The following is a 17,801-nucleotide window of genomic DNA, read 5'->3' as shown; positions in this document are numbered from 1 at the left end:
TTCAAATATTTTCCACCTACCCTTTTCACTTATCATAGACACATTTTACAAATAGATACAAAACAATTAATATCGTTAATTTTTCAGAACAATTTCCTGATTTCAGTACAAAAAAAAAAACTATTAATTTTTAGGGTAGAATAATATTTTCTTTTTGACGACGAAATTACAAGGGTTATGGGATTCGTTACAGTTTGGTAAGATTACTTTATTGGTAAGATATCTATAATCAACTTCTCCCCCAGAGAGAAGATCAAGTCTTCCCCATAAGTCAAAATGTCATGTATTATATAGCCTCATTTACTTGGTAAACAAAATAATTTATCTTCTGTTGAGTATATACTCAACTCCTAATAGTTCCAAGTTCATACTGACTCATCATCTCTATATTATTTTTAAAAAAATTTAAACTTTTCATTTCTGGGTAACGTTAGGTAGGTCTAGACATAGGAGTATTAGAGTATATTTTAGAATAAATTTTATGTAATACATCGTTCTACGTTTACTCAAAAATTTCTTATTATCTAAATATGTTAATATTTAACGTCATACAACAATATCAGTGATATGATAGAAAAAATTAAGACGGTTTCGCTTAATCTAAGCACGGCGGTATAAAAATACTGTGCCGCTTGTCAAATTTCAAAATCTAGTAATAGGCATTTTCACTGTCAATTTTCTTAGCTTCTTTTTTATGAATTTAAATGTATGTCAAACGAGATATTCACCAATCTTTCGTTACTATTACAAGCGCCTTTGATGCAATGGGAGTACAAACTACATCTAGGGCAAATATACCATTTTACATATAAATTATTGAATGTAGAAATATTTTAGTAATAACTTATATATAGGTATAAACTGAGCAAATCGGCACATACCAATTTTTAAATCGACCGAAAATTGTTTAGAAGAACGTAAAAAAGCAATCTTACCAAACAAACAAACAAACATAGATCGTATCATATATCGAATAACGCACACAACCACATTATTTCATAAGAGATAAAGCATTAGACATATTCCAGCGTGAAGTATATACATTCAATATAACCGACTCTAATTAAAATGTCCAATACATGTTTCAGTACGTAAGTAATATCAATCGTTGAATTGTAGACGAAGCTTGAAGAGAATTTCCGGTCATAATTGGTATTAAGTTTTAGTACATGTTCAAAGAGTACTAATTTTTTTATTTAGAAACTAAATTGGTTAATTTTGATGATTTTGATATATTTTTCTGTATGTTTGTAAATTTAAGTTTGTATATGAATATATTTTATTATTCTTTAATTGAAAATCTATTATCTGAAATTTTATTTAGTGAAACACTATTTTTCCTTACTTGTAAACGGGAGTAAATTACACAGAGTGCATATGTAAACCATCCCCGGCTATTAGAAATAATGCCAAATTACAGAAGTGAAGATTAACATATAAACCTTGGAGAAATCAGGAAGTATTTAATTTCATTTTATTGTACCAATTTAGGCGTTATGTATCATAACATAACATTAGTAATTCCATCTACAATTCACCGACAAACCAAATTGTTACAATATCTACAACATTCTATCACCCAAATAACTTCAGACATAAGCAAATACACTTCGCTTAGAGACAGCTGCTGTAAAGTACTAAAGGAATCTTAATCTTTATCACACGTTATTATTACAATGTGTAATTCATCCAATGTTTTGGTTCGTCTCTGTTACATTGAGACCGGCACCAACATTGGACAATATCATTGGTCTACGATATTGTCCTAGGCAAATGTATGTTCCAACGTCAAAATAGTTAAAGCTATTATAGAATATAGCGGTTTCTGGAAACTGAATCAAATCGGCTAATAGGAAATTTGCACCAAATAAAGGAGTCCCTCGATATTTACCGCACAACGCACTGAGTATTCTGTTCGTAACAATTAACAATTATGCGTTCGTTTATACGATTCCGCTTGCAGTTTACATCGCCCTGTAAACAAAACGAAAATATAATTATTTTTTGTTATTATATAGTATTTTTTTTTAATATAATAATAACATATATCAAAATAAAAATAAATAAAATATAGTCTATCTTTCAAGTTGGATCAAACTGCACACGGTGTGCAAATTTGATTAAAATCGGTTAAGTAGTTTAGAAGTACATCGCGAACAAACAACGTGACGTGTAATTTATATACGAGTATATTAAGATTATATTATTTTTAGTTCTATAACACATGTATTGCAGGTCTTGTCAGGTGAGCCTTTTTTATGCAACTGGCAAACAAGCGTACGGCTCATCCGATGATAAGCAATGACCATAGGTTATAGACGCTTGCAAAACCAGAAGCATCGCAAGCGCGTTGCCGACCCTATTCCCAATACTCCACAGGAGCTCTGGTCACCACAGGAACACAATACTGCTTCAAAACAGTATTATTTAGCTGTGATCTTCTAGAAGGTCGAGGTACTTCCCCAGTCGCGCTGCTCCAGATTTTGAGCAGGAAATTCCCCGCTGTGCCCTACCCCAGTTAAAGCCCTACGCTCAAGAGTAGCGCACGAAACGTACCGGTTCAGCTGTCGGGCGGTGCGGGGTGCGCGGGGCCCCCGTCCCCCCCGTCCCCCGCGGGCCGGGGGCCGGGGCTGCCGAGCTGCGGGGGCAGGGCCTGCGCGTAGGCCGCGAGCGCGCAGTAGGCCGCCAGCAGCGCGTGCGGCGCGTGCGCGGGCTCGTGCGCGGCGGGCGGCGCAACGCGCGCGTGCGCGTTGAGCGCGCTGCAGCAGTACAGGTCGGCGCCGCTCTCGCGCGGCGCGCAGTCGGCGCCCGGCTCCGCCACGCGCGGGTTGCGCACGCCGCCGCACGCCGCGCTCAGCGAGCAGAACGTGAGCGCGCGCCAGCCGCCGTACCTGGGGAGCGTATATATATGTGACTAACTAGAAAAACATTATTTGCTATCGCTTTACTTGGACACTAGGAGACTCATGGTTAGAAACACACACATATCAGCCTATCGCAGTCCACTGCTGGACGTAGGCCTCCACAAGTTCGCACCAAAAATGGCGTGAACTTATGTTTTTTGCCCATAGTCACCACGCTGGGCATGCCTATCGGTGACCCCAGGGTGTCAACCCTTGTCGCACCGAAGACGCTGTTGCCATCTTCGGCCTGTGTATTTCAAAGCCAGCAGTTGGGTGGATATCACGCCATCGGTTGGCTTTTTAAGTTCCAAGGTGGTAGTGGAACTGTTTTTCCTTGATCGCCTCTTACGACACACACGGGAAAAGAGGGAGTGGCTATATTCTTTGCTGCCATTAACTACACAGGCAGCTTGCAAATGCAAATATTTGGATACTCTATACATTAGTTTTACTTAAATTTAGATTTAACTTAAATGACATAGAAACTGATAAACCGTAACTAACCTCTGAACTAACAAATAACTACTATTGACCGTGTACTTTGAAAGCTATACTTTTCAATTGTTAATAGACAATTTTAGACTAACAAGAAAAACAAAATAGTACGTGCGTACAAAGTACACGTGCCAGAATTGAAACTTCTTTGAGAAACTAAAAAATAAATAAATAATTAAAAACTAATTGAAAACTAAGGTGAAGCAGAACACGAGGCGGGTGACGCCTGTACCGGACGAAGTAGGCGGTATCATAATTAAAAAACGTTGCACATCAAAACGTCGCACATCTTCGTGACGTTAAATCCGTAAAAAATCTTATCCTCATGCGCCTAAAGAAGTTTCACTTTAATAATTAACCTCAGTTATTTAGTTAATGTGTTACCAACTAAATAACTGAGATTAATTATTGAATTTTGTACATGTTCTGAGATGTTGAACCCTAAAAACAAATATTTTTACAACAACAAATATGGCGGGTATTGAAAACTGAACCCTGAATGTGCATCAAAACTACTATAATCAACATTGATGAATCTTTCATTAAAACAATAGAGCAGTCTGTAGTTAACCTCAGTTAACAAAATACGACCCTTATTTATTTGGAATCAGTAAAGGTTAACTTTTTTCTAACCCCTATTCAAAAACCTAAATCACAATACTCACTTATCTATAACCACAACAGGACCATTCTTGTACTCCATCTGGCAGCCCGCCACAAACTCCATCAACGCAAACGAGTCCCGGTAGGGCGCTATGAGCCGATCCAACGCCTCTTCCCTCTGACTCTCACTGCTGGCCTGCCGCACTGCCCTCACAAACTCATTGTCATCGGGCCTACCCGCACTGTACTCAGTAGTGTCACCTTGCAACCAACCACTGCACTTAATAAACTTAACACTTAATTGATAGTCGTCCTGTAAAGAATGAACACTGACATTGGTAACTTCTATAATTCTATCAGAGGTGACGTTGGGAACACTTTTCACTTTTTCGAATGTATACACTGGCCTTCTCAATTCGGCTTCTTCTTCGACGGTTAAAGAGGGGGCTATTGGGGGAGGGGGTGGTGCCGTGTCAGGAGGTGAACCAGCGGTCCTCGACCCCCAATCAGGAAACTTGAATTTCGTGGGTGAGCCGAGCTTAAAGTTTTTCAATGACATTTTTGATGGGCTTCTAGGAGATTTTGGTCCATTCTTCTTTTCAGATAACGATGAAAATAAATCGCCATTCGCTATTGACTTTCGGGCTGAAAGATCTCTGCTTCCGCTAAGTCGTTCTAATCTTAATTCTGTTCTATCAAACCGGTACGCTGGTTCTGTTTCGTTTACTGGCGAACTATTTTCAGGTATAAGGCATTCATCATCTGCACACTCGCTACCGTCCTGCCTCCTGTATCCATTCGTTTCCGGCGTCGGTGGAACTTGATTTTGAACTTCTCTTTCCGATCTTCTATATGCCACGTATGTATCTTTTGAAACGAAGCTCGCCCTAAAATTTGCCACAAACAATTCCTTTTCGTCTTCCGTAGGCCAAAACACGTCGCATTCCTGTAAGAGATAAATTTTATAACTAGGTTTGTTTAGATTTCGACTAGCCCGTTGGCGCAGTTTGTAGTGGCCCTGCTTTCTGTTCCGTGGGTTGCGGGTACTAAATCTGGGTTTGTATTTATATGTATATAAAAAAAAATAGTTCTAACAGTTGGATGTTACCTGTAACACTAGCATTTAGTTGCTTATCATAGAAACAAACGACCGTGTGTGTATGTTATAAAATATTTATTTATAGAAAAACATAGAAAATCAAGATTCAGTAAGTAAGAACTGATTGTTCTATTTATTGGATTTCTATAAATCAGGCCCACGACTGGCATATAAAATATAAAATATAGCCTCAATCCGTCGAAACTGAAGAATAATGTTGAATCAATCAAGGATCAGACTCACGGAGTCTATTAGAGTATAAATATAGCAACATACCCTACATCTGGTCAGTGTATACATATGCATGTGTTTGAACTGAACAAACATGTGTGTGTGCTATCAGATCACATTATATTCACGTGTGTGTGTATCACGCTACCATAAATCATCCAGCATGGCGCCTGTGACGTCGGTGTGCCTGTACAGGTAGGTTCGAGCGCGGGTCCGAGTGTGTCGCTGTGTGCGTGCGCGTGTGCGTGTGCATGTGCATGTGCGTGTGCGTGTGCGTGTGCGTGTGCGTGTGCGTGTGCGTGTGCGTGTGCGTGTGCGTGTGCGTGTGCGTGTGCGTGTGCGTGTGCGTGTGCGTGTGCGTGTGCGTGTGCGTGTGCGTGTGCGTGTGTGAGCACTCACGGGGTCGGGCGGCGCGCGCGCCAGCAGCAGCACGAGCTGCGCCGTGTGGTCCCACAGCAGGCGCCACAGCTCGGGCGCGCGCCCCGGGTGCTGCGCCACTGCATATTGTGTGTGTCAGTGTGTGTGCGTGTGCGGGTGTGAGCACTCACGGGGTCGGGCGGCGCGCGCGCCAGCAGCAGCACGAGCTGCGCCGTGTGGTCCCACAGCAGGCGCCACAGCTCGGGCGCGCGCCCCGGGTGCTGCGCCACTGCATATTGTGTGTGTCAGTGTGTGTGCGTGTGCGGGTGTGAGCACTCACGGGGTCGGGCGGCGCGCGCGCCAGCAGCAGCACGAGCTGCGCCGTGTGGTCCCACAGCAGGCGCCACAGCTCGGGCGCGCGCCCCGGGTGCTGCGCCACTGCATATTGTGTGTGTCAGTGTGTGTGCGTGTGCGGGTGTGAGCACTCACGGGGTCGGGCGGCGCGCGCGCCAGCAGCAGCACGAGCTGCGCCGTGTGGTCCCACAGCAGGCGCCACAGCTCGGGCGCGCGCCCCGGGTGCTGCGCCACTGCATATTGTGTGTGTCAGTGTGTGTGCGTGTGCGGGTGTGAGCACTCACGGGGTCGGGCGGCGCGCGCGCCAGCAGCAGCACGAGCTGCGCCGTGTGGTCCCACAGCAGGCGCCACAGCTCGGGCGCGCGCCCCGGGTGCTGCGCCACTGCATATTGTGTGTGTCAGTGTGTCAGTGTGTCAGTGTGTGAGCACTCACGGGGTCGGGCGGCGCGCGCGCCAGCAGCAGCACGAGCTGCGCCGTGTGGTCCCACAGCAGGCGCCACAGCTCGGGCGCGCGCCCCGGGTGCTGCGCCACTGCATATTGTGTGTGTCAGTGTGTGTGCGTGTGCGGGTGTGAGCACTCACGGGGTCGGGCGGCGCGCGCGCCAGCAGCAGCACGAGCTGCGCCGTGTGGTCCCACAGCAGGCGCCACAGCTCGGGCGCGCGCCCCGGGTGCTGCGCCACTGCATATTGTGTGTGTCAGTGTGTCAGTGTGTCAGTGTGTGAGCACTCACGGGGTCGGGCGGCGCGCGCGCCAGCAGCAGCACGAGCTGCGCCGTGTGGTCCCACAGCAGGCGCCACAGCTCGGGCGCGCGCCCCGGGTGCTGCGCCACTGCATATTGTGTGTGTCAGTGTGTGTGCGTGTGCGTGTGTGAGCACTCACGGGGTCGGGCGGCGCGCGCGCCAGCAGCAGCACGAGCTGCGCCGTGTGGTCCCACAGCAGGCGCCACAGCTCGGGCGCGCGCCCCGGGTGCTGCGCCACTGCATATTGTGTGTGTCAGTGTGTGTGCGTGTGCGGGTGTGAGCACTCACGGGGTCGGGCGGCGCGCGCGCCAGCAGCAGCACGAGCTGCGCCGCGTGGTCCCACAGCAGGCGCCACAGCTCGGGCGCGCGCCCCGGGTGCTGCGCCACTGCATATTGTGTGTGTCAGTGTGTCAGTGTGTCAGTGTGTGAGCACTCACGGGGTCGGGCGGCGCGGGCGCCAGCAGCAGCACGAGCTGCGCCGTGTGGTCCCACAGCAGGCGCCACAGCTCGGGCGCGCGCCCCGGGTGCTGCGCCACTGCATATTGTGTGTGTCAGTGTGTCAGTGTGTCAGTGTGTGAGCACTCACGGGGTCGGGCGGCGCGCGCGCCAGCAGCAGCACGAGCTGCGCCGTGTGGTCCCACAGCAGGCGCCACAGCTCGGGCGCGCGCCCCGGGTGCTGCGCCACTGCATATTGTGTGTGTCAGTGTGTGTGCGTGTGCGGGTGTGAGCACTCACGGGGTCGGGCGGCGCGCGCGCCAGCAGCAGCACGAGCTGCGCCGTGTGGTCCCACAGCAGGCGCCACAGCTCGGGCGCGCGCCCCGGGTGCTGCGCCACTGCATATTGTGTGTGTCAGTGTGTCAGTGTGTCAGTGTGTGAGCACTCACGGGGTCGGGCGGCGCGCGCGCCAGCAGCAGCACGAGCTGCGCCGTGTGGTCCCACAGCAGGCGCCACAGCTCGGGCGCGCGCCCCGGGTGCTGCGCCACTGCATATTGTGTGTGTCAGTGTGTCAGTGTGTCAGTGTGTGAGCACTCACGGGGTCGGGCGGCGCGCGCGCCAGCAGCAGCACGAGCTGCGCCGTGTGGTCCCACAGCAGGCGCCACAGCTCGGGCGCGCGCCCCGGGTGCTGCGCCACTGCATATTGTGTGTGTCAGTGTGTCAGTGTGTCAGTGTGTGAGCACTCACGGGGTCGGGCGGCGCGCGCGCCAGCAGCAGCACGAGCTGCGCCGTGTGGTCCCACAGCAGGCGCCACAGCTCGGGCGCGCGCCCCGGGTGCTGCGCCACTGCATATTGTGTGTGTCAGTGTGTGTGCGTGTGCGGGTGTGAGCACTCACGGGGTCGGGCGGCGCGCGCGCCAGCAGCAGCACGAGCTGCGCCGTGTGGTCCCACAGCAGGCGCCACAGCTCGGGCGCGCGCCCCGGGTGCTGCGCCACTGCATATTGTGTGTGTCAGTGTGTCAGTGTGTCAGTGTGTGAGCACTCACGGGGTCGGGCGGCGCGCGCGCCAGCAGCAGCACGAGCTGCGCCGTGTGGTCCCACAGCAGGCGCCACAGCTCGGGCGCGCGCCCCGGGTGCTGCGCCACTGCATATTGTGTGTGTCAGTGTGTCAGTGTGTCAGTGTGTGAGCACTCACGGGGTCGGGCGGCGCGCGCGCCAGCAGCAGCACGAGCTGCGCCGTGTGGTCCCACAGCAGGCGCCACAGCTCGGGCGCGCGCCCCGGGTGCTGCGCCACTGCATATTGTGTGTGTCAGTGTGTCAGTGTGTCAGTGTGTGAGCACTCACGGGGTCGGGCGGCGCGCGCGCCAGCAGCAGCACGAGCTGCGCCGTGTGGTCCCACAGCAGGCGCCACAGCTCGGGCGCGCGCCCCGGGTGCTGCGCCACTGCATATTGTGTGTGTCAGTGTGTGTGCGTGTGCGGGTGTGAGCACTCACGGGGTCGGGCGGCGCGCGCGCCAGCAGCAGCACGAGCTGCGCCGTGTGGTCCCACAGCAGGCGCCACAGCTCGGGCGCGCGCCCCGGGTGCTGCGCCACTGCATATTGTGTGTGTCAGTGTGTGTGCGTGTGCGGGTGTGAGCACTCACGGGGTCGGGCGGCGCGCGCGCCAGCAGCAGCACGAGCTGCGCCGTGTGGTCCCACAGCAGGCGCCACAGCTCGGGCACGCGCCCCGGGTGCTGCGCCACTGCATATTGTGTGTGTCAGTGTGTCAGTGTGTCAGTGTGTGAGCACTCACGGGGTCGGGCGGCGCGCGCGCCAGCAGCAGCACGAGCTGCGCCGTGTGGTCCCACAGCAGGCGCCACAGCTCGGGCGCGCGCCCCGGGTGCTGCGCCACTGCATATTGTGTGTGTCAGTGTGTGTGCGTGTGCGGGTGTGAGCACTCACGGGGTCGGGCGGCGCGCGCGCCAGCAGCAGCACGAGCTGCGCCGTGTGGTCCCACAGCAGGCGCCACAGCTCGGGCGCGCGCCCCGGGTGCTGCGCCACTGCATATTGTGTGTGTCAGTGTGTGTGCGTGTGCGGGTGTGAGCACTCACGGGGTCGGGCGGCGCGCGCGCCAGCAGCAGCACGAGCTGCGCCGTGTGGTCCCACAGCAGGCGCCACAGCTCGGGCACGCGCCCCGGGTGCTGCGCCACTGCATATTGTGTGTGTCAGTGTGTCAGTGTGTCAGTGTGTGAGCACTCACGGGGTCGGGCGGCGCGCGCGCCAGCAGCAGCACGAGCTGCGCCGTGTGGTCCCACAGCAGGCGCCACAGCTCGGGCGCGCGCCCCGGGTGCTGCGCCACTGCATATTGTGTGTGTCAGTGTGTCAGTGTGTCAGTGTGTGAGCACTCACGGGGTCGGGCGGCGCGCGCGCCAGCAGCAGCACGAGCTGCGCCGTGTGGTCCCACAGCAGGCGCCACAGCTCGGGCGCGCGCCCCGGGTGCTGCGCCACTGCATATTGTGTGTGTCAGTGTGTGTGCGTGTGCGGGTGTGAGCACTCACGGGGTCGGGCGGCGCGCGCGCCAGCAGCAGCACGAGCTGCGCCGTGTGGTCCCACAGCAGGCGCCACAGCTCGGGCGCGCGCCCCGGGTGCTGCGCCACTGCATATTGTGTGTGTCAGTGTGTCAGTGTGTCAGTGTGTGAGCACTCACGGGGTCGGGCGGCGCGCGCGCCAGCAGCAGCACGAGCTGCGCCGTGTGGTCCCACAGCAGGCGCCACAGCTCGGGCGCGCGCCCCGGGTGCTGCGCCACTGCATATTGTGTGTGTCAGTGTGTCAGTGTGTCAGTGTGTGAGCACTCACGGGGTCGGGCGGCGCGCGCGCCAGCAGCAGCACGAGCTGCGCCGTGTGGTCCCACAGCAGGCGCCACAGCTCGGGCGCGCGCCCCGGGTGCTGCGCCACTGCATATTGTGTGTGTCAGTGTGTGTGCGTGTGCGGGTGTGAGCACTCACGGGGTCGGGCGGCGCGCGCGCCAGCAGCAGCACGAGCTGCGCCGTGTGGTCCCACAGCAGGCGCCACAGCTCGGGCGCGCGCCCCGGGTGCTGCGCCACTGCATATTGTGTGTGTCAGTGTGTCAGTGTGTCAGTGTGTGAGCACTCACGGGGTCGGGCGGCGCGCGCGCCAGCAGCAGCACGAGCTGCGCCGTGTGGTCCCACAGCAGGCGCCACAGCTCGGGCGCGCGCCCCGGGTGCTGCGCCACTGCATATTGTGTGTGTCAGTGTGTCAGTGTGTCAGTGTGTGAGCACTCACGGGGTCGGGCGGCGCGCGCGCCAGCAGCAGCACGAGCTGCGCCGTGTGGTCCCACAGCAGGCGCCACAGCTCGGGCGCGCGCCCCGGGTGCTGCGCCACTGCATATTGTGTGTGTCAGTGTGTCAGTGTGTCAGTGTGTGAGCACTCACGGGGTCGGGCGGCGCGCGCGCCAGCAGCAGCACGAGCTGCGCCGTGTGGTCCCACAGCAGGCGCCACAGCTCGGGCGCGCGCCCCGGGTGCTGCGCCACTGCATATTGTGTGTGTCAGTGTGTCAGTGTGTCAGTGTGTGAGCACTCACGGGGTCGGGCGGCGCGCGCGCCAGCAGCAGCACGAGCTGCGCCGTGTGGTCCCACAGCAGGCGCCACAGCTCGGGCGCGCGCCCCGGGTGCTGCGCCACTGCATATTGTGTGTGTCAGTGTGTGTGCGTGTGCGGGTGTGAGCACTCACGGGGTCGGGCGGCGCGCGCGCCAGCAGCAGCACGAGCTGCGCCGTGTGGTCCCACAGCAGGCGCCACAGCTCGGGCGCGCGCCCCGGGTGCTGCGCCACTGCATATTGTGTGTGTCAGTGTGTCAGTGTGTCAGTGTGTGAGCACTCACGGGGTCGGGCGGCGCGCGCGCCAGCAGCAGCACGAGCTGCGCCGTGTGGTCCCACAGCAGGCGCCACAGCTCGGGCGCGCGCCCCGGGTGCTGCGCCACTGCATATTGTGTGTGTCAGTGTGTCAGTGTGTCAGTGTGTGAGCACTCACGGGGTCGGGCGGCGCGCGCGCCAGCAGCAGCACGAGCTGCGCCGTGTGGTCCCACAGCAGGCGCCACAGCTCGGGCGCGCGCCCCGGGTGCTGCGCCACTGCATATTGTGTGTGTCAGTGTGTCAGTGTGTCAGTGTGTGAGCACTCACGGGGTCGGGCGGCGCGCGCGCCAGCAGCAGCACGAGCTGCGCCGTGTGGTCCCACAGCAGGCGCCACAGCTCGGGCGCGCGCCCCGGGTGCTGCGCCACTGCATATTCACGTATACGCCGTCTACCGCAAACCCAGCTCGCATTCACATATTCGCTGCCTGGAGACACACAAAAAATTTTACATTACGACGGACAAAAAGATAACTAAAATATCATAAAGTCATCTAACTAAATACTAAAGAAGATCAACGCTAAGTAATACTGCTCTCGAGTAGTGTTGTGTTCCTGTGATGAGTAAGGAGAGGAGAAGGAGAGGTCCTAGGGAGAGTCGGCAATACGTTTGTGACGCTTCTAGTGTTGCAGACGGTCTATAAACTACGGTAATCGCTTACCATCCGGTGAGCCGTATGGGCCGTACAGGCTCACCTGATGGTAAGCGATTACCGTAGCTTATAGACGCCTGCAACACCAGAAGCATCGCAAGCGCGTTGCCGACCCAATCCTCAATCCCCCTAGGAGCTCTAGTCACCTTACTCACCAATAGGAACACAATACTGCTTGAAAACAGAAACATTTTTGTTTACCGACCTACTTGTACCATGTACTATCATATTTTTTTTTTTTTTTTTAATATTTAACAAATTAAAATTATACTTTACCTTCAACACCTGGTTTAGGTACAAGCATAACCCTAGCCGAATCCGACGGCAATATACCGCCGGGACGATTCTTATCTGCGTTATGAGCTGCGCGTGCGCACACACTTGATTCCACGCACGACCTAGTTATTAACTGCAACAAAAATCACATAACCACACTCAAACAATTTTTCCAACCAATGTCCTTATAAGGCTAGAAAACTTTATCACTTGCGAAGATTTGGTATACATCCGGCTCGACAGACCAAAATGTATCAGTCGATCCGCCATAGATACAATAGCTTACAGCAACACACATAGTTAACAATTTCTTTTATGACTTACTAATCTCGCTATAGTGCTTGCTTCTGAAAAAAAAATAATTAAATCATTATTGTACTTACCTGAAATTGTTTTTCTAACAAATTAACAGGAGGTGGACCTTGATACACTTGATGCCTATTCGATAATGAACGCATCCGTTCCAGCAAAGCATAATTTTCTGCCCTATTGACCCTATTAACAAAAAAAAATTTTTTTTTAACATGAATTAAATCAATAGATACAAACAAAAATGTACCAGCTAAGGATGGGTGGTGAAACCTCCATAATTAAACCAAGTTACTTGTTCACTGGGTTAATATAATATGGCTTAGATGCAGAGAGCTTATAACGTCAAAAGAACGAAGTAAAACCATTTTATGTTTTAAAGTTATGTGAAAAAAGATAGACAGACGTAAAGTAGGAAATACAGATAAATATTAATTTCATTCTAGTTGTGAACCTCACCTCCGCATTTCCTCTTTTTCCTGTTCATTCATACTATTGTACGCTTGCATTTTCTTATTGTACGTGTCAGTCGCGCGAGGCGCCAAATCGTACACCCCTTCCATTTCCTCCCCATTAACTAAACCATCCTTCTCTTGATTATCCATACTGGATGATTTACTCTCACTGTTTAATTCATCCGTTTTTATTGAGATCTGACTTCCATTTTCAACTATTTGATTTTCGCTGCAGTCATTCGATCTTATACTTGTAGCGTCATTATCCAGACCATTCCTTATGTCGTTTAAGCTCTTTTGTTTCGGAGGGTTTTGGTCCATAACGGCTAGTTCCTCTTCCGAAATAGGTTCTAGAAGTTTCACGAGATATTCTCTAGCTTTCGCAAATTCGACTTCAGTGTTGCCAGATCGTACATATTCAAGTAAAGCGTCGTGTACGAACACGTATTGTTCCTCTGTCTGTACGAGGTAGTTTCTCTGTGTGCGCGCTCTGCATAAAAACCCGAGTGGAGATAGCGTGCCTGTCAGCTTTAATTGGTTTAATTGTGCGTCTATTACTATGTACGTTCCTGTTCGACCCACGCCGGCACTGTAAAAAATCGACATGTTATTTTAAGTATGATAATTAATCTAACATTTGGCTAAAACGAAACACTTTTTAAATGATTTTTCACATAACACTGTTTTTCCTCGAACACGCGCCGCACACACGCACGCACGAACGCACGTATGCACGCACGCACGCACACACACCTGCAATGCACGAGCACGGTCCCAGGGTCTGCAGCGGCGCGTACGAAGGGCAACACGGCGAGCGGGTGGCGCGGTGTGCCGTGGTCGGGCCACACGGTGTAGTGGTACTGCACTATGTGGCGCCCGTCGCCGCTACACGAACTCGACTCACTACCCGACTCGCTTCCCTATACACATTAATAAATAATTAGTAGTAAAATATTTAGTGTCATTAATAAATGAAGAGAAGCCAAGCGGAAGATTTCGAAAAATAAAGAAAAAATGGATTGTAAAACCCTTTTGATTCTTCTATACAGACCCTACCTTCCGAATCGGATTTAGCTTCGCTTTTTAGTACAATTAATTACTTGAAACAAATATAATATTAATTTCTAAAAGGATGATTGAAAAGTGTTTTTGCAGTCTACGATATCCCGAGAATACAAGAAAACTGTAGAAAGCTAGCTTACTTCCACTAAGCTTCAAGTGTTAAATAAAAAGTTCACAAGAACTTGTCCATCCGAGAAAAAAGTTTATGATCCTTACCGATTGTATAGTACTGCGTACTCGTAGATGCCGCACGGTGTATGCAGCTCGCACGTCCTCATACAGAAGTGTGACGTGAATTCCGCCAAACTCTGCTGAACTGCCTCGCCCACCCGCGGGCCAGTACATATCGCATTTTCGCTGAAAATAAAATTTAATTATCAATAAATAACATTGCACAATCAAATGCTGAATAAATTTAGAAGAACGATTTTCGAAAAAAGTTTGGCCTGATTTCTAAGAAATAGCTTCATTTTGTCCTGATATTAGTTCAATATTTTTTGAAGTAACTACTCGTCTGTCATAGGATGCACAAAAAACTAATATGTCCGTTTTTTTAGGAACTGTAGCTAATGGATGCGTACAATACCAGAAGTACCACAAGCATGTTACCAACTTTACCCCCTGCTGTGGATCAATCTGTCTATTTGAGTAAGAGAGCTGTTGCGATCTTACACAAAATAGAAACAACAGTACATGATAGCAAGATGATTTATCTGTAATTTTCTGCAAGTTTGAGACTTTCCCAATTCGGCTGCTGATTTTGGCAAAAAAAAATCTGCTGAGCCCTAACTTCTTATTTAAACTAAGGTTAGACCAGCTTCTATTCTTCTAATCAGATTCTAAATAGATTAAGGACACTCACCCGCCCCCTCTCAACGAGGTTTGTGATCATAACTAGCGTGTGCACACGGTGTTGCCAGATCATCCGCCAGAAAGCATCCAAAGTTGCCGGAGTGGGACCTTGCGTAGCGATGTATCTGCGACGCCATACCGCCCATTCCAATTTGATTTGCCGAGGCACACCATCTGATAAAATGTTTTATATGACAAACTTACTAAAATGTCATTTGGCAACAATTTAATAATCTAGCGAACCGTAGTGAATAAAACGCACACATTTACTTTGTGACTATGTTTACACACTCATATGTACACATACACACTTTAGTAAAAAATTGTTCGGTAATTTTATTTTACGAGTCCAAAAGAGACTCAGCGTAAGTAACACAACAACAGTTACAATAGTTAAACAATAGTTAAAGTTTGTTAAAAATAGTAGTCTACAAAATTTAAGAAAAACCTTTACAAGTAAAAATAATATTATTCGTTAAAAATACTAGTCTACAAAACTTAAAAAATCTTGTACTAGAAAAAAAAATCCTAAAAATTTTTCATTGAAATCATTTGTTTTAGCGTTCCCTAAAAAACTAGTCTACAAATCTTAAAAAAAAAAAAACTTTTACTAGATACATTTGTAATTGTAACTTTCATAATTTATAAACATTGGACACTATTATTACAAGAAACTCACTTATATTGACATATACGTCGTCGAGTTCCGATTCGTCGTCACTTCGTTCACTATCAGAGTCCTCTGCTTGATCCTCCGACTCCACGATACCAGAGAACTCGATATTAAGGAAAGCAGATTCGATTCCTTCTGCTAGATTGGGTGGCGGTTTCGTTACTTTCACTGAGGGTTGCCTGTTGAATGATGAAAATATATAATGGTTTAATATTTAATTAGGAGCCAGGTTATGAATTTGTAACTGAACACAGAACATTCTCATTTTTGCTTTGTCTATTTGTAATATATTACTTTTTCTTGTTAAAATTTGGTTGTCCTCGTCCATATTTGCAATTTTTAGGTTAAAGCACTTTAAAGGAAACCATAACCGCTTGATACGGTCCCTCTTCTTGGAAAAAAATGATTATAGCAAAATAAAGTTTTATTAGTGAAATGTCAGTATTTCTCACATATTGTAAGTTTCGTAAGACCAATACGAAGCCACAGTACAGTACGGTATAGTATAGTACAATATAGTACCTGGCATACCTTTTCGGGGACATTACGCCACCTTTTTTATAACCTATTATCTATCCTATAACCTACTATCGTAAACTCATCGAACATATAGCTACCGGGTCAGCCTCGCTGTTACCGTAAACTCGAGCACATAGCTACCGGGCCGGCCTCGCGTTACCGTAAAGTCGAGCACATAGCTACCGGGTCGGCCCCGCTGTTACCGTAAAGTCGAGCACATAGCTACCGGGCCGCCTTCGCGTTACCGTAAAGTCGAGCACATAGCTACCGGGTCGGCCCCGCTGTTACCGTAAACTCGAGCACATAGCTACCGGGCCGGCCTCGCGTTACTGTAAAGTCGAGCACATAGCTACCGGGCCGGCCTCGCGTTACCGTAAAGTCGAGCACATAGCTACCGGGCCGGCTTCGCTGCTACCGTAAACTCGAGCACATCTACCGGGCCGGCCTCGCGTTACCGTAAAGTGGAGCACATAGCTACCGGGCCGGCTTCGCTGCTACCGTAAACTCGAGCACATAGCTACCGGGCCGGCCCCGCTGTTACCGTAAAGTCGAGCACATAGCTACCGGGCCGGGCGCGCGCGCCGCTCCAGCCGGCGCTCGATGCGCGCGGCCGCGCCCCGGTCCAGCGCGGGCAGCATGCCGTCGATGAAGTTCGCGTTCACGTAGTCGCAGGCGGCGCCGCGCCCCGCGCCCACGCAGCCCGCCGCGCCGCAGCGCCCGCCCGCCGACACGCACACGCGCGAGTGGTCGTCTGCGGGGAGCACGCGCGGCATTATGTACTGTGTGGCTACAGGCGCTTGCTGTGCGTGCGTGTGCGTGTGCGCGCGTGATGAGAGGTTAGCTGAGGTAGAACACAGCAGGAAATTTCCTGCTCAAAATACGGAGCAGACCTACTGGGGTAGTTCCTCGACCTTACAGAAGATCACGTCTATATTCTAATTTTTTGGAATAGTCCTAAATAGTAAACAAATATGGCGTACTTCCGACCACAGACAATGGAGTAATATTGTAAGTATAGTAAAGTGACACAAAAAGCAAATGACTGAACAATATTAACAAGCCATAGACGAATATAAAATTCATTTTATGTTCAAATATTTAACGCTAACATATGCTAAAATTATTTCAAAACCTAATAATATATTGAATATTTTTGCTAAAAATTAGTAGAGGTACAGAATTACGAAAAAAAAAATATATATTAATCGAGCATCGAGCATAAAAGGCAACAAATTTATATTTCGTTTATGTAAAATGGCCGGTAAAAAAGACGTCAAAATAAAATTTACAACAAAATAGGGCCGCCTGTGTCTAGAAAAAAAGTCGACCCTATTAGTATTATTGTATTCACTATAAATATAAAGCCTTGCGCCGGCGGCACACTCTCTATAACATGTAAACAAAAGGATTGATAACACTGTTGCTCACGTAGCTCTCATTGGTTAATCCTAAGTCTCATACTAAAGTCCCACAAAATTTTCCTGTGAACTACAATAAACTTTTATGGCAATGCTATGTGATATACTTTTATATTATATGGGATAGCGTTAAAAATGTTCAGAGTGAAATTGATATTCAGAAGTATTCATAATATAAAATAAAACCTTTACAATAAATACCACTATAAAATATTGACATTTATAATATTTTGTCACCATATTTTACGCTCAACATATATAATTAAAAAAAAAAAAACAATATCTAAAACATAATAACAAATTGCTTTACGGTAACATTGTTTTATAACTTACTAACAAATTATCATTCGTGAAAATTTAAAATATAAGTAAAAAACACGGCCCATTTTATCGCTCATGTCGTTCATTCTCTTATACTCATTCACCTCTAAAAATATTATGACCACATCCCTATTTGCGTCA

General features: G+C 49.8%; 1 protein-coding gene and 1 long non-coding RNA gene across 2 annotated transcripts in view; both read right to left on the bottom strand.

The window, feature by feature from the left end:
• Window positions 1–1,448: 1,448 nt before the first annotated feature.
• Window positions 1,449–2,638, bottom strand: LOC123666574. Its single transcript, XR_006745280.1, has 2 exons — window positions 2,557–2,638; window positions 1,449–1,974 (listed from the first exon to the last, which is right to left on the bottom strand). It is a non-coding gene; the product is annotated as an uncharacterized LOC123666574 (long non-coding RNA).
• A 153-nt stretch (window positions 2,639–2,791) lies between these two features.
• The window catches only part of LOC123666424, a gene marked incomplete at its 3' end in the record, with an annotated part of 56,124 nt that continues 41,114 nt past the window's right edge, over window positions 2,792–17,801 (bottom strand). The window contains exons 10-20 of the mRNA XM_045600516.1: window positions 16,486–16,672; window positions 15,409–15,581; window positions 14,740–14,903; window positions 14,094–14,234; window positions 13,569–13,726; window positions 12,820–13,404; window positions 12,435–12,546; window positions 12,052–12,184; window positions 11,393–11,550; window positions 4,064–4,947; window positions 2,792–2,891 (exon numbers count right to left, since the gene is read on the bottom strand). Coding sequence (XP_045456472.1) covers window positions 2,792–2,891; window positions 4,064–4,947; window positions 11,393–11,550; window positions 12,052–12,184; window positions 12,435–12,546; window positions 12,820–13,404; window positions 13,569–13,726; window positions 14,094–14,234; window positions 14,740–14,903; window positions 15,409–15,581; window positions 16,486–16,672 — 2,795 coding nt within the window. The remainder of the gene's footprint in view (window positions 2,892–4,063; window positions 4,948–11,392; window positions 11,551–12,051; window positions 12,185–12,434; window positions 12,547–12,819; window positions 13,405–13,568; window positions 13,727–14,093; window positions 14,235–14,739; window positions 14,904–15,408; window positions 15,582–16,485; window positions 16,673–17,801) is intronic.

This window comes from Melitaea cinxia, chromosome 26 (assembly GCF_905220565.1).
Source record: "Melitaea cinxia chromosome 26, ilMelCinx1.1, whole genome shotgun sequence".
Lineage (NCBI taxonomy): Eukaryota > Metazoa > Arthropoda > Insecta > Lepidoptera > Nymphalidae > Melitaea > Melitaea cinxia.
Note: the sequence above shows the minus strand (reverse complement) of the source record. Positions and strands in the feature narration are given on the sequence as shown.